General features: G+C 36.1%; 3 protein-coding genes across 3 annotated transcripts; all 3 read left to right on the forward strand.

The window, feature by feature from the left end:
* Window positions 1-3,515: 3,515 nt before the first annotated feature.
* LOC106344642 (tobamovirus multiplication protein 2B-like) lies at window positions 3,516-4,330 on the forward strand. Its single transcript, XM_013783977.1, has 3 exons — window positions 3,516-3,710; window positions 4,100-4,165; window positions 4,238-4,330. The coding sequence occupies exons 1-3, from the start codon at window positions 3,579-3,581 to the stop codon at window positions 4,328-4,330; spliced, it is 291 nt and encodes a 96-aa protein (XP_013639431.1). The 5' UTR covers window positions 3,516-3,578.
* Window positions 4,331-4,430: 100 nt separating this feature from the next.
* LOC106343136 (tobamovirus multiplication protein 2B) lies at window positions 4,431-5,879 on the forward strand. The gene is made up of 5 exons (XM_013782273.1): window positions 4,431-4,625; window positions 5,015-5,080; window positions 5,153-5,217; window positions 5,357-5,450; window positions 5,577-5,879. The coding sequence occupies exons 1-5, from the start codon at window positions 4,494-4,496 to the stop codon at window positions 5,604-5,606; spliced, it is 387 nt and encodes a 128-aa protein (XP_013637727.1). The 5' UTR covers window positions 4,431-4,493; the 3' UTR covers window positions 5,607-5,879.
* Window positions 5,880-7,384: 1,505 nt separating this feature from the next.
* Window positions 7,385-9,974, forward strand: LOC106343137 (ribose-phosphate pyrophosphokinase 2, chloroplastic). Its single transcript, XM_013782274.1, has 8 exons — window positions 7,385-7,692; window positions 8,087-8,239; window positions 8,314-8,562; window positions 8,632-8,775; window positions 8,861-9,028; window positions 9,100-9,169; window positions 9,389-9,470; window positions 9,576-9,974. The coding sequence occupies exons 1-8, from the start codon at window positions 7,546-7,548 to the stop codon at window positions 9,754-9,756; spliced, it is 1,194 nt and encodes a 397-aa protein (XP_013637728.1). The 5' UTR covers window positions 7,385-7,545; the 3' UTR covers window positions 9,757-9,974.
* Window positions 9,975-17,016: the final 7,042 nt, after the last annotated feature.

Here is a 17,016-nt window from a genome sequence, read left to right on the forward strand (position 1 = left end):
TATTGCTTTTTAGTTTTAGTCATAGCTAATCAATACTCTTTTCGTATAGAACTATACATTTAAACGAAAGCCCTTTCTCAAAAAAAAAAAAAACTATACATTTAAACGATTTGAACACAATAAAATGAACAAAGGTTGTGGACTTTTAGTGTAGCAACAATCTCATATTAAAATATTTAGTTGTCAGAAAATTTAAAACATTGCGACTGAAATTGGAATCGCTTATTTGTGTATTGGCCATCAGGCCATGAAGCATCGAAAGGCTGATACAGTCTTATGTATAATTTTTTTTTGTTTCGGACGTGTGATCTCACTATTTGAGTTCAAGTATTATCTATAACTGCAAGTGATTGTTTATTTGCTTTATTTGGTTGGCTTTTTGTGATTATGTACTTGTTATGGGATAATACTGTTGTTGTTTATTTGATGAACTATCATTTGGATTAAAGAATGTGCAATGGGAGTAGTTTGACCGGGAAGTTTATATATTTTACCTTATATTGATCAACTATATATCTGCATATCAAGGGGAAAAAAGGGGAACTCCATTTAGTTGACACACGTTAACATGAAATAGAAAAATAGTGGAAGTGGAATATATTTGTACAGTCCGTGATATTTCGAGGGTAGCCTTAGGTGGATGTTTTATGAGAAAAGGTTGTAGGCTTTGTGGTTACTGTCTGATTATTTTTTTTTTTGAGTGGGCTTCCGGAATTTTTTATTTGGTTATCTTTTAACTTGCAGGTCACGCTTTATTAAGTTGAAAAAATTTCACGTGTGAAGAGTATGGTTTGTGGTGGCTATAACTTAAAAGTCAATATTTTCTTTGTTTCTATAAAATAAGATTAATAGTTTCATATTACTGGTGACAAACATGTACAACTCCTCATCGCGTGAGGATCTCGGCCGGTTTTGGTTTGGCGTGTTCCATAGAATAAGATTTAAGAGTTTCATATTGCTGGTCAAATACATGTACAACTCCTCATCGCGTGAGGATCTCGGCCGGTTTTGGTTTGGCGTGTTCCATAGAATAAGATTTAAGAGTTTCATATTGCTGGTCAAATACATGTACAACTCCTCATCAGCGGGTGAGGATCTCCGGTTTTGGTTTGGCGTGTGGAGATGTATGGTGCTCTGGGGTCGTCAGCTCCGTTCATCCTCTCCGTTCTTTGCCTCCTCCGTTCTATGGCTCTGGCGTATAGTGAACTCAAACCAAACTTGCGCGGGTATTGGTTTGTGTCCTTCACGGGTTTGTTTTATCTTGTTTGCGGCACCGATCTGTCACCAGTTTCTTCTATCGTAGTGTTAAATGGATCACTCTCTAGTTCTTAAAAATGAAGTTTGTGTGTGGTCGGATCCTCGCTAGTCTTCGAAGCTCCTTACCTCTTTTCCGTGGTGGCTTGCTTTGTTGTTAATTTTTGCAGAAGTCAGTGTATGAGGCACCAATTTTTCTTTACTCCTGTCATGTGGTGTCTTTCTCTGTGGGCATAAGAAGTTTGAATCGTTCACTGCGTTTCTTAAGTATTTCAACCGTGTCCAAGTGTCGGTCTCCTTGTCCTTTCTTTCTTCCATTTTTTGTCTTGCAAGCTCATGGCCACTCTTCTCTTCAGTTACATCCCGATTTTTGCCAATAGAGGCAGTGACTGCATAATCTATCATAACATGTGGCTTTTCGCCAGCAAAATATTTTCTTGAAAGTGAGTGAAGTTTCTATTAGTCTGTAATTTGCTTCAGTCTATTGAATTAGAGTGAGAGTAAGGGAGAGAAAGAAGAGCAAGGCTTGTGTTTGTGATGGATGTTTGAGACTTTAGATGTAAATATTTATCATACTTGGCACAGTTTTTTTTTTTGCTTAATCCAGACTCGGTTTTCTCTCAATTTGTATGTGGCTAAAAGATATTGGGTTTATGTTTTTTTACTTCTAAAGTCTCAATTATGTCTCCGATTTTCTCACTAATCTATTGAATTGAGATGAATCTGATACAAACAAATACTTGTGACATGAACAAAACCTAGTAACAAAATACCTAGGTTGCATTTCAAAAATCGACGTCTGAAAATTCTTTATGGGAAAAAAGCTAATGAGAAGACTAGTTTAACACCCAAACACCTCAAATCAATGTAAATTGTTCCCCTTCCTTGAGTGTTTTTCTTGTCTGAGAATAACAAAACTTGGCTTCAGTCATGACTACAAATTTTAAGAACTAATTGATTTTCAGACTCCAGCCTAACAAAAGGATAAATTTCAATATACCACATGTTCTTTTGATTAGAAAGAAAATTAAAGAAAATATGCAATATCATTCGGTCAACAAAGCAAACTCTTTTCCTTTTTTTTTGAACAACCTCAACCTCTTTTCCCTAAGCCACGACGTATGTGTCCTTCTCTTCCCGACTTCCTCAAACCTCTCTCATGTTCCATATACTCTGCCAACTAGTAACAATTTTTTTTCAAGAGTTTGCATATGTTTCCAATCATATGTTGTTATCTTATCTACATATATTTCAAAAAATAACAAACTTTTCAAGTTGTGATTTGTTTTTTCATGTATTTGCAAATAGAAACGTAATATCTTGTTGTTTTTTAAAACAAACAAAGGCTATATACATCTTGAATTTCATCATGATGATTCCTAGATTTGTCAAATCGATAAAAGTAATTGAATGAATCTCACAAATCATTCATCCAGAAGTAAGGACAGTACTATGGATTGAGTAGCTCCTTGGCCCTCTTCCGTTGATGTTCTTGTTAGACAGGGAACCTAAACCGCAAAACAAAAATCTTAGAACCATGTATTCGTTTGTCAAGTCTGAAGCAAAGAAAACATTGCTGCTAACTAATCAGTACCCTGTCGCTGAAAGAAATTATTCAGTGGAATTGAATATTGAGAAGTTAACTTGTCGGATTACAGAGCTGTTTCCATACCTGTGGCTAACTCAAAACGAATTAGCATGCACAGTTTTAAGTACTTCCCAAAATCTATAATCCTAAAGATTACCTTCGTCAGAGACCATCAATGTGTGGAATTGGAAAGCTTACGGGTGAGAGGATCGAAGAGATGAATCTCACGGGATAGGATGTACCTTTATATATAGTCGAAGATTCAGAGAAAGGAAATAAAGGAAGATGCATTCAATGATAGATTGTGAGAGGAGTTGGAGCAATTGTTAAAAGTGCGTTAAAGACGACCTTTGGATTCAGCCTAGTCCCGTTACGTCTCTAGAAGAAGAAGAAGGTATTCAACGGCGAGAAGACGTAATCGAAACGGCGGACTGTCCTAGACGAATAATATCTAGCTATACACGGCCCATTTTGAATTGAATAAAGGTCCATACCAAATATCGAGTCCATGAACATAATAATACATCAAAAACAAAATTTCGTACTTCCTCCCTCATGACACACACATGCTAGGGAGAAAGCAAAGTCTCATTTATTTATATAGATAGATAGATATATCATGACATAATAAGATTAATCTAAATTAGAGGGAGGGCAATAACAATTTATTTTATTTACAAGTTGCCACCTATATTTTCCGTTTTCTTAAAAAAATTACGAAGGGCGAAAACAGATAATGGCGACGGCATCGGAGAACGCAAGAGGAGGTGACAAAACGGCGAAGGCAGTCGTCGCCGATCAGATATCGCAGGCTGTTAATTCTACTGCTAACCTTCTCCATCTGATGCGTCAATCGTCTTCTGCTCAGGTACACTCTTGAAACCCGCGTGCTTGCATAGTACCAATGTAGATCGTGCGATTGCGATCGGATCGAACATTTGAGCCAAATCTGCATTGTTCATGTCAAATTTTAATAGCTAGCTTTGGCCTTTTGAGTGCTCTATAGATTGTTTTTGGGTTAGATTGATTATATTATATCTCCATAAGTGAGAAGACAGATTATGTTAACTATTGTGTAACAGTGTCGTTGATGTTCAAAGCAGACGATGACATCTATGTTGTTGGAAACTAGCTAGGTTCACGCTAATTTGCTACTGTGTAGATATGAAGCTATGTAACAAGTTGTACAAAAGATTGAGATTTGGATACCCTTTGCTTTCATGTGCTTCAAGTTTTTGAAAATTTGCTATGTTGCAGGCCCAGTTGGCAAAGCTCCCAAAGAATCTTTTGGCCAAAGCTTCTTTAACTAAGGCCACTGGACAAGTATGTATGTTCATGTAAAAAGAACATATATAGTTACTGGTTTCTTATGTACTATCTTTTTTTTTCTCCAAGTCGTTGGCGCAGCTTCCTCAAGTGATTTCATCTCTGGATGCCCATATAGAAAGCGGCTTTCGTACTTCCTCCCTCATGACACACACATGCTAGGGAGAAAGCAAAGTCTCATTTATTTATATAGATAGATAGATATATCATGACATAATAAGATTAATCTAAATTAGAGGGAGGGCAATAACAATTTATTTTATTTACAAGTTGCCACCTATATTTTCCGTTTTCTTAAAAAAATTACGAAGGGCGAAAACAGATAATGGCGACGGCATCGGAGAACGCAAGAGGAGGTGACAAAACGGCGAAGGCAGTCGTCGCCGATCAGATATCGCAGGCTGTTAATTCTACTGCTAACCTTCTCCATCTGATGCGTCAATCGTCTTCTGCTCAGGTACACTCTTGAAACCCGCGTGCTTGCATAGTACCAATGTAGATCGTGCGATTGCGATCGGATCGAACATTTGAGCCAAATCTGCATTGTTCATGTCAAATTTTAATAGCTAGCTTTGGCCTTTTGAGTGCTCTATAGATTGTTTTTGGGTTAGATTGATTATATTATATCTCCATAAGTGAGAAGACAGATTATGTTAACTATTGTGTAACAGTGTCGTTGATGTTCAAAGCAGACGATGACATCTATGTTGTTGGAAACTAGCTAGGTTCACGCTAATTTGCTACTGTGTAGATATGAAGCTATGTAACAAGTTGTACAAAAGATTGAGATTTGGATACCCTTTGCTTTCATGTGCTTCAAGTTTTTGAAAATTTGCTATGTTGCAGGCCCAGTTGGCAAAGCTCCCAAAGAATCTTTTGGCCAAAGCTTCTTTAACTAAGGCCACTGGACAAGTATGTATGTTCATGTAAAAAGAACATATATAGTTACTGGTTTCTTATGTACTATCTTTTTTTTTCTCCAAGTCGTTGGCGCAGCTTCCTCAAGTGATTTCATCTCTGGATGCCCATATAGAAAGCGGCTTGAACAGGTTTGATCTCTTTTTAGATGCTAGAGTTATTACCTAATTTTGAAATAGCATAATCCAGTTATTGAGAGATTGCTCCCTTTTAATATTCTCATGCTTTGTAGCTCTTGTGTTCTAATCCAAGTTTCATTTCTTAACACAGTGGCGTTCATTTAAACACAGTAACCCAGTTACTTGAAAACATGGAAAGCACGCAGCTTCGTGCTCTTCGACAGTCTAACTTATCCCCTGTGGTGGTATAAACTCAATCTCTTAGTTTTGCAATAATGAATTTCTTCATTCTTTTACTTTTTTATTTTATTAGCAAAGCTACTGAGATTATCAATATATAAATTTGTGTTGTTTTTCCTTTTCCTCATTAGGACAACAATCAATCTCCAGAGCAGAGTTAAACATTTCAGACAAATGTTTCCTCAGTAGTACATATGTGTATCTACAATAAACTTCTTCATAAGGTACAGTTTCTCTATCCAATATTTCTATCCTTCTGGTCCCAAATTTTTACTTTGGTGACTGCAAATTTATCCCAACTTGATGGCCTTAACGTGTCGAAACAAGCCTTTCCGCAATATCTATGTTGTTTTAGAACAAGTCTTTTGTAAAGTTGAATCCTTTTTTGATTTACAAGTAGAATCACGTCTTCTCCCTTTTGATTAAGTGACTTATTCTTTCAAAGATGTGCACTTTTCCGTGTTGTCGATGGCCAATATTGATGATGAGAACCAGTCTACTTGTATAGCGGGCCAAAAGGAACCCCCAAACGAATAGTCTTCTGTTGAATCCCAAGTGGCATGAAAACTTCTTAGAAACAAGTGGCATTAAAGAATCAGACAAACAATAAGATTATTTAGAATTTGTGTTTGGATTCTTATCGGTAGTCGACACGTCCTCCTGTACAGCTTGCTCTGAACACTCAACTACAGGTTCTATTATATCCGAATTGCCGTCAAATTAAAATTTATAGCTAAACAAAATAAGAGGAACTTCTTCAATAAAGGTTGTACTAACTTCTACCATACATATTTCTAATCTAAAAATGATATTTTAGAAGCTTTACCATTTAATCAAATGAAAAAAAAATTAAGTTGATAAAACTAGCTATATCCTTGCAGAGTTACGAAAAATCATACCTTTGTACTTGTAGCGTTTTAGATATACATAAAAAATAAAAAATTAGTAACGTTTTAGATATACATAAGCGAAACTTTTGATCGTATCAAATTTATAATGTGTATGAAATTTTATTATATTAAATTCACCACTATTTTGTATATATTTACAATGGATATATAGATACTAATACACATATATGTGAAGATGTCAATGTTTAATAGCATTTATAAATTAAATCAAAACAAAATTTTCCAAATTATCAGACAAATTATTAAATCAAAACACATAACTCAGTTAGATTACTCTTGAAAGTATTTAGAAAAAGAAATAGTAAAATCTCCAAGTTGTTAGATATAAATTAATCTCCTGATCGGATCAAATTTATAACGTGTATGAAATTTTATTATATTAAATTTAGTAACATTATTTTGTATATATTTACAATAGATATATACTTTCTCCGTTTCATATTATTTTTCGTTTTAGAGTTAAAATTTTGTTTCATTTTAAGTGTCGTTTTATATTTTTGATACAAAATTTAATAACAATATTCTATATTTTATTTTTTCTACTGGTTGAAATATGGTTAGGTGTATAGGTACAATGTTTTTATTTTGAAAATATGTAAAATTAATTGTTTTCATAATCTGTTTGCGTAAATCTAAAACTAAAACGAAAAATAAAGTGTAAAGTAGGGGGAGTATGTACTAATACACATATATGTGAAGATGTTAATGTTTAATAACATTTATAATAAAGTCAAACAAATATTTTCAAACTATCAGAAAAATTATTCCGATCAAAATACATAACTCAATTGGATTATTCTTGAAAGTATTATTAATATAGTGTTTATCTCCACGAATTTATAAAGTAAACTAGTAAAGAAAGAAATATATAACTCAGTGGGGACATTCCTGAGAAAACAATAAATTTGTCTTTTGACTCGTTGAAAGTTAAGTCCCTACATGACACGTAAGCAGAGACAAGTAGGCTTCCAGCGAAACGACACAGTTTCAGTAAGAATATTGTATTTGAGTTTGTAATCTCGAGAAAAGTTAGAAAAAGCCTTTCGCCGCACCGCCTGATGTTAACAAAAGGAGAGAAGAATTCACATTCGAATTCGGATTATTCGTCTCTCTCGAGAATCTGATACACTCTGAGATTCCCTTCTCCGCCTATATATAAAATTCAGGTGCTGTAGACGTATCATTACTCATGGCGTCGATGGCACTGACTTCTCCTCCCGGCGTTAAGATTCCTTCTTACATGGCAGCCTCCTCGTCTTTGTCTCTCTTCTCCCGCTCCTCGATTTCATTCAGGACCGTTGAATCTCGCTCCCGTATCTGCGTTTCCAGTTCCGCGGTGAGCATTCTTTTTTTTTTTCTCACGTCAATAGATGAATTTGATATATACATCATTATCTTATAAGTATTGAATCCTGGAATATTTGATATTTAAAATTGAAAAAAAGCTTATCGTTTTATAATTCTGATTTGAATTCGCTAGTTTAAAACTATAAACTAAGCATCTGTAACTTTGTTGACTTGGGAGGGTTCAGTCAGAAATTAAATTGTGTTTGGCCAGACAAAAGATAGAGCATGTCTTAGACTCTTAGGCCTCTTAAAATTTCCGAACTGGAGGCAGGCTGCATTATAACGGATACCCGATCAGTAAAAAAAAAAAAAAGAAACTATATGAATCTTTCTTTGCCTTTTTTTTTTTATTTTTTTTGTTTTGTTGTTGTTGTTATTGATAGAAATGCAATTTGAACGGGAACGCTCGTATCCCAATCATCAATGAGACGACACTTCCAAAGTACTTTGATTCTTCCCGGTTGGAGAAATCGGCCAGTAGAGCCAATACCAAGCTCAAGTTGTTCTCTGGCACTGCCAATCCAGCGCTTTCTCAGGTTAGTTTTCTCTCAACAAACTTTGATCACTCTTTTTAATCAATTTGCTAAACTCTCTGGAAACTTTGTTGAAGGAAATCGCTTGGTATATGGGCTTGGAGCTTGGGAAGTTCAGCATAAAGAGGTTTGCTGATGGAGAGGTCTACGTTCAGCTGAAAGAAAGCGTTAGAGGCTGTGATGTCTTCTTGGTGCAGCCTACTTGCACTCCAACTAATGAGAATCTCATGGAGCTTTTGATCATGGTGGATGCTTGCAGAAGAGCGTCCGCTAAGAAAGTCACAGCTGTGATTCCTTATTTTGGATACGCGAGAGCTGACAGAAAGGTAAAGGTCTCTTTTACTATTTATGAGGTTTCCAGTGAATTTAAATCTTATTGTAATCTACTGTTGTAGACACAAGGGCGTGAATCCATTGCTGCCAAACTGGTGGCGAACCTTATAACAGAAGCTGGTGCGGATCGGGTTCTTGCATGTGATCTTCATTCAGGACAGTCCATGGGTTATTTCGACATACCCGTGGATCATGTCTATTGCCAGGTAAACTTAAACGTCAAAGTTCTTGATATATTTTCGTCTCCTTTTTAATGATCTTTAGCTCAAAATTCTGTGATTATTGTTTCAGCCTGTGATACTTGATTACCTTGCTAGCAAGTCGATTTCCTCAAAGGATTTGGTTGTGGTTTCTCCTGATGTTGGTGGAGTAGCAAGGGCACGTGCTTTTGCTAAGAAGTTATCTGATGCTCCACTCGCTATTGTTGATAAAAGGCGCCACGGCCACAATGTTGCCGAGGTATATATAATTCCAAATTCACCCTATTTCTCTTTTCCAAATACTCAGTTTTTCTACTTGCTGTCACGCAGGTCATGAACCTAATCGGTGATGTTAAAGGCAAAGTTGCTGTAATGGTAGACGACATGATTGATACCGCTGGTTAGTGAAAACGATGTGTGAAGTTACATTTTCTATCGACCTGTTACAATCAACTCTAAACTCTATTAGCTCCCACAACAATCACTAAATAGTACATACCGTTCTCATGTGCAGGCCACCCATAACCATAGCATCATATCACTAATAAACAGATATATGATGCAATGATTTGCATACTGAAGCAACTTTGCTAAGAACCATTTACTTATTAATTTGCAGGAACCATTGTGAAAGGAGCAGCTCTTCTACATGAGGAGGGTGCTCGTGAGGTTTACGCTTGCTGCACGCATGCGGTTTTCAGGTGAACTCATTAGCTCGATTTCACCATTTTTATCTTCCATATTTTTATAGAAAAACATGTGATGAGACGCTCTCTCTCCTTCTCTCGAATGAATGAATGTGACAGTCCGCCAGCGATAGAACGGTTATCGAGCGGTTTGCTGCAAGAAGTGATAGTGACGAATACTTTACCGGTAGCGGAGAAGAATTACTTCCCGCAGCTAACGATATTATCGGTGGCTAATCTTCTGGGTGAGACCATTTGGCGTGTCCATGATGATAGCTCCGTTAGCAGCATTTTTCTTTGATGTTTTGTTTTTGTTAATCGGGTTAAGGTTCGGTTTAGGATTGGTTTACGTTCTTTCTTTCTTCAATTCACAGTTTCTGTATCCCTTAACTATGTTTTTTGGTCAATAGCGCTTAACTATATTTCGCTCATACTTTGTCACTTGTCTGACTTCTACTTTTTTCATCTTATTTTTAGTTTAGACTTTAGGTATCAACTATATAGAATTTTAATTTTTAACACCCTTTATACAATTTACATTTATGATATATCATCATGATTTATGATAATTTATAAAGTTTGGAGATTTCGTCTATTTTTCGATACACAATTTATATTTCAACAGAAGGAGGGGAATAAGTAAGCGGTTGGCAAATAAAAGAGCAAATGGATATTTTTTATATCTATGACCAGTTGATAAAAAGCTGTGTCCTACTTATTTTATAACCATCTTCTAAATATCAATAATAACTGACTTTTATGCGTTTTATACAAATATTGTAACCACTAATTCAATTAGCAAAATATGCCGGACTAACTTTAATTTAAAATCGTACAATTTCATATAACTAACAATTTGTGTAAGTATGATACAAACACAAATTTTTGTAGGTTTAATCACAAAAACAGATATTTTTAGGTTCAGGAACGCGGGCGTGGTGATCGATTGCTCGGCGGAGAGTTACCGTGGCGATTTTGCCAAATTCGATTAATAAATTGGTTTTGTAAAAATAATTCATTTTCCTGGATTTTGAATGTTTGGAATGGAATTTATATACCAGATCTACAAAATTGATGAAGGATCTAAAAGAAAACCGCAATATTGCAGCCTATATTGATAACTTCTTTTATGACGGCCATGAAAATGTTTTTGCAGAAACCTAGAAGCTATCATAAGGATGACGACGATATATTTACAATAGTGCCATTCATAAAAGAAATTATTTAGAAAAAAAAAACACAAAAAGTGTTGTAATTCGATCGAACACGTTACATGCTGTGAAAATAACATCATCTCTATGCACTAAGCCAAGGTAAATCATTAGTACATGCACTGCAACGCATCATATGTAATACGAGTTTTAAAACTTATGTTTGTCTAGGTTTTAAATTAATCAAATTGATGTGTAAAAAAATGTTATTCAAATATTTAATATTGAAAAGTAATTATCTATCGCTCAATGTTTTGAAAACAAGACGGGCATTGACATCGGGTCAATGGCCAGACCGGTCCAATCAAGTTTCAAATTTTAATTTAATTTTAAATTAAGTAATTATATATATATATATATACATATGTGTATATATAAAATTAGGGAGAATTGCCAAGTGTGACTCAAAACTTGGAGTAAAACCCAAAACAATACCCCAACTTGGGTCAAAGGCAAAAGTAACCTAAAAGGCTATTGAAATTACAACTATCCCCTTGTGACCAAACAAAAAAACGGAATTCTTTTTACGTTTCTACCCCTCGCAAGTCGTCTGTTTAGACGACTTGAAAATAAGTCGTCCAGACGACTTAACTTAAAGTCGTCTGGACAGTTAGTCTTAAACATAATTTAAAAATTTTGTAAAAAATATTTTGATAAGTGAAAAATGGGAATTATGTAATTAACATATGTCTTAGGAGGTATAAATTAAGATATAACAAATTTCAATTGTTTTCAGCATAGATGAGTGAAAGTAGTGAGTCATGATATTCTTTAGTTTATGTTTCATCAACATATGTTGTAGTATTGTATGTGTTCTTAGGGTTAGATTTTGGAAAGCATTAAAACCGTTTTTGAAAATTTTTAAAATTACTTATGCGTGTTCATTTCTGTGTATAGTAAACACTATTTAAGTATAATTTGATTTTATAACGTGGTTAGTTAGTTAATCTAGTCATTTTAGTTTAGGGGTTCATTTTAGGGTCTAGGACGACTTAATATTTTGTCGTCTGAAAACAGACGACTAAATATTAAGTCGTCTGTTGTACATTATCAGCCAGAATAAGTCGTCTAAACCGGACCAAACCTTAAAGTTTACCAATGTAATTTTAAAGCTAACCGGATTATTTACCCAATATATAAGGTGATTTTTATTTTTTTGTTTCATTTTTCGCGAAATTCAGAAACCCTAACAGTTCTCCCTCTCAAAGGCGATTTCGAATTCCCACGATTTCCGAACAAACCATCGTTCTCAACATCGGCTATCTATCTCACTTCATTCTCACCGTTGTCGCCGCAGCTTCTTCTAACCCTAGCCGCGCCGATTCCTCTAAACCCTAGCGCCGCCGATTCCTCTAAACCCTAGCGCCGCCGATTCCTCTAAACCCTAGCGCCGCCGATTCCTCTAAACCCTAGCGCCGCCGATTCCTCTAAACCCTAGCGCCGCCGATTCCTCTAAACCCTAGCGCCGCCGATTCCTCTAAACCCTAGCGCCGCCGATTCCTCTAAACCCTAGCGCCGCCGATTCCTCTAAACCCTAGCGCCGCCGATTCCTCTAAACCCTAGCGCCGCCGATTCCTCTAAACCCTAGCGCCGCCGCTTCCACTATATCCGAACAAACCGTCGCCCTCGCCACCGTGGTCACCAACGTTCTAAACACTAGCGCCGCCGCTTCTTCTAAACCCTAGCGCCGCCGCTTCTTCTCTGTAAACCTTAGCGCCGTTTCTCTGTAAACCCTAACGCCGCTAAGTCATCAATCTCGAGGAAAAGATGAACATAAAACGTTGTCTCTATCAATTTACTCATTCTCACCGTTTCACGTTTATTTTTTCAGATCTATAACCGCAATGACGAGTACTCCAACTCCTTCTGCGACTGGAAGACTTGTAAGTAATTTAAGTCGTCTACTAAGTCGTCTGGACTTATATTGTTGTCTTTGATTATTTTGCAGACAAAAAGGATGGATATTCCAGAACTCCCCCGTAGGTTATACACATCAGGGGAAGAACCAGAAGCCCACAATAGCATTTCGTATCATACGGATAACAGCAAGTTGCATACTGCTCTTAGGAAAGCTCTTACTGATGACGAATTTGAAGAGCTCAAGGAGTCGAGTTTGGGAGTTTTCATCAAGTTCAAGGAGCAGGGATTTGGTTGGGCTTCAAGGCTGGTTCACTACATGCTCAGTTTCAAGCTGGACATTAAGAAGAAGTATGAGATGTGGTCTCTCGTTGGTCCAGAACCTTTGAGGTTTTCACTGTTAGAGTTTGAAAACCTCACTGGTCTAAACTGCGAGTACATCGAGGACCTTGAGACACCAAAATGTGACGTTACCCCAGAGATGGTTTCTTTCTGGGGGATGCTGGGAGTTCATCTGGAAGCTGGGCCAACTACTGATCAGATAATAGCAGCACTGAAGAGATGCGGGGATTGGTCCAGGGAAGATCGCAAGCGGCTCGCGTACCTCTCCATCTTCACTGGATTCATTGAAGGGAGAAAGTTTTCAACCGCTACACGATCTACTCTGGCAAGGCTAGTGATGGATTTAGAACGGTTTGAGAATTATCCATGGGGGAGAGTCGCGTTTAAGGTGCTGATGGACTCTTTGTGGAACAAAGAAATTGCTGGCTGTTACACCGTGGATGGGTTTATACAAGTTCTTCAGGTCTAGACGTACACAGCTATGCCGGAATTGGGTGCTAGTATTGGTGGTCCCAGAGCAGACAGTCCGTCTCCACCGATACTGGCTTACGAGGGCAGCAGAGGCCGCAGATCAATGAAAGCTGCTATCTTGAGTCAGGTATTTACTTCAATCCAAAAGACTGCGCAGACGACTTATTATAAGTCGTCTGGAAAGTCTTCCATCTGGACGACTTATTAGACGACTTATAATAAGGCGTCTGGAAAGTCTTCCCAGCTGGACGACTTATCGGACGACTTAATTAAGTCGTCTGGAAAGTCTTCCATCTGGACGACTTATTAGACGACTTATAATAAGGCGTCTGGAAAGTCTTCCCAGCTGGACGACTTATCGGACGACTTAATTAAGTCGTCTGGAAAGTCTTCCATCTGGACGACTTATTAGACGACTTATAATAAGGCGTCTGGAAAGTCTTCCCAGCTGGACGACTTATCGGACGACTTAATTAAGTCGTCTGGAAAGTCTTCCATCTGGACGACTTATTAGACGACTTATAATAAGGCGTCTGGAAAGTCTTCCCAGCTGGACGACTTATCGGACGACTTAATTAAGTCGTCTGGAAAGTCTTCCATCTGGACGACTTATTAGACGACTTATAATAAGGCGTCTGGAAAGTCTTCCCAGCTGGACGACTTATCGGACGACTTAATTAAGTCGTCTGGAAAGTCTTCCATCTGGACGACTTATTAGACGACTTATAATAAGGCGTCTGGAAAGTCTTCCCAGCTGGACGACTTATCGGACGACTTAATTAAGTCGTCTGGAAAGTCTTCCATCTGGACGACTTATTAGACGACTTATAATAAGGCGTCTGGAAAGTCTTCCCAGCTGGACGACTTATCGGACGACTTAATTAAGTCGTCTGGAAAGTCTTCCATCTGGACGACTTATTAGACGACTTATAATAAGGCGTCTGGAAAGTCTTCCCAGCTGGACGACTTATCGGACGACTTAATTAAGTCGTCTGGAAAGTCTTCCATCTGGACGACTTATTAGACGACTTATAATAAGGCGTCTGGAAAGTCTTCCCAGCTGGACGACTTATCGGACGACTTAATTAAGTCGTCTGGAAAGTCTTCCATCTGGACGACTTATTAGACGACTTATAATAAGGCGTCTGGAAAGTCTTCCCAGCTGGACGACTTATCGGACGACTTAATTAAGTCGTCTGGAAAGTCTTCCATCTGGACGACTTATTAGACGACTTATAATAAGGCGTCTGGAAAGTCTTCCCAGCTGGACGACTTATCGGACGACTTAATTAAGTCGTCTGGAAAGTCTTCCATCTGGACGACTTATTAGACGACTTATAATAAGGCGTCTGGAAAGTCTTCCCAGCTGGACGACTTATCGGACGACTTAATTAAGTCGTCTGGAAAGTCTTCCATCTGGACGACTTATTAGACGACTTATAATAAGGCGTCTGGAAAGTCTTCCCAGCTGGACGACTTATCGGACGACTTAATTAAGTCGTCTGGAAAGTCTTCCATCTGGACGACTTATTAGACGACTTATAATAAGGCGTCTGGAAAGTCTTCCCAGCTGGACGACTTATCGGACGACTTAATTAAGTCGTCTGGAAAGTCTTCCATCTGGACGACTTATTAGACGACTTATAATAAGGCGTCTGGAAAGTCTTCCCAGCTGGACGACTTATCGGACGACTTAATTAAGTCGTCTGGAAAGTCTTCCATCTGGACGACTTATTAGACGACTTATAATAAGGCGTCTGGAAAGTCTTCCCAGCTGGACGACTTATCGGACGACTTAATTAAGTCGTCTGGAAAGTCTTCCATCTGGACGACTTATTAGACGACTTATAATAAGGCGTCTGGAAAGTCTTCCCAGCTGGACGACTTATCGGACGACTTAATTAAGTCAATTTAAAAATAATATATAAATGTAATGAAAACTAATATATTTATATCCATATTAAAATAATGTTATCTTTATGATTTTTTTTTTTAAAAATTTGTATTTTTTACTTGAATTTCATAAAGCCATGTTTTAATATCAAACCGGATCATCGATTTTAGCAGATTTTCATGGGTTTTAACCGTTTTTACCAAATTTTTCGGTTTAACTCAAATCCGATTCTAGCACAAACCGGAACCGGTTAGAAGTGCGAGTCACGGTCTGGCCGGTCCGGCCTCGGCCGGTTTAGTTTTCAAAACACTGCTATATTTTTATATCATTGTGTTCAAAATTATTTTTTATGCACAAAAGCTGTCGACTTTTTATGTTCATACAAAAATGATATACAATATATGTTATCATATTTAACCTGTTTAGCAAAGTATAAAGTCTTTCACATGTACAAAATATATCATTACCAAAAATATTTAACATATTAAAAAAAACATAAAAATTTGTAAAAAAATCCATGTCCTGATTTTGCAAAACTGTAAAATTTTAATGTTTCAAATAATCATGTTGTATCTTATAAAAATAATTAACACTATTAAAATTTTGTAAAAATAATCAGTCAAAACATATCCGCGTTTTTAAAGCGCGGGTCAAAATCTAGATTATTATTTGATTACTAAATAAAATTATAACTATACTTTGTTATTTAAAAAATTAATAATTGTTTAGGAATAAAGTGTAAAATTAATGTGTGAAATCGCTATGGCACAAGTGTATAGTAATACAACATCACAAATTCAATTTAATTGCCAAAACCTCTTACGAATAATTAAAAAAATATTTTACACAAATATTATTATAAAGAAAAATATAATGATTACAAAAGAAAACATAAATATTAAAATTAAATTTCTAAAAAATATAAAACAAAACATATGCCCGCCATTTTAAGGACGGGTCAGAATCTAGTTATTATTTAAAGAAACACATAATAATTTAGGATGATCCTGTCAGCTCGAGAAAAGCCTGCAGCATAAACTAGTGTTTTCAAAATCTTAATAGACTCGGATCCAAAAAACTGACTCTAATAGATCTGATTTAGTAAGAATTGATTCATACCCAATTTCAAATATTAATATCTAAAACTAAAATAATTTAAAATATTAATATCTAAGACCAAAAGTCAATGTGTTCTCTAGAAGAAGGTGATCGGTACGAAATGACTTTAGCTTTAATTTTTATTTACAGCTTTAAAAAACATGAATCATACTTTATTTTAATTTTCAAAGCTACCAAAACAAATAAAGTTACAAAAAAACAAAAAAGTGTTTGTAAAAGTTTTATTTTCTAAAGCTCCATATTTTCATTTGTAGGAAATTTTAAACTTACATCCTTTTAAAACTAAATCAAAAAATTTTACAGACTAAATTTTAAAGTAATTTTTTTACAGTTGCAACCCAACCAATCACACCCAATATTATTTCAGAAGTCAGTTTCATATGTGTCACACTCACATTAATTCTTATGATCGTTTTTTTACGATAATATCTTTAATGAATCAAATATATCTAATTGTCATTATTAATTTTTTATATAGATTTCCTTTTTCTTTATATTTATATAGTAAAGAACATTTATAAATTTTTAAAAGAAAATATATTTTTATATATTATGTAATTCATAAAAAGGAAAGTTCACAAAATCATCTTGATTTTAAAGTAAAGAACTAATCTCCCCATTTAAAAGATATTAAACAACAGAAGAGGCATTCGACATGGCGATCCTC

The sequence above is a fragment of the Brassica oleracea genome, chromosome C5 (assembly GCF_000695525.1).
Source record: "Brassica oleracea var. oleracea cultivar TO1000 chromosome C5, BOL, whole genome shotgun sequence".
In the NCBI taxonomy this organism is placed as follows: Eukaryota; Viridiplantae; Streptophyta; class Magnoliopsida; order Brassicales; family Brassicaceae; genus Brassica; species Brassica oleracea.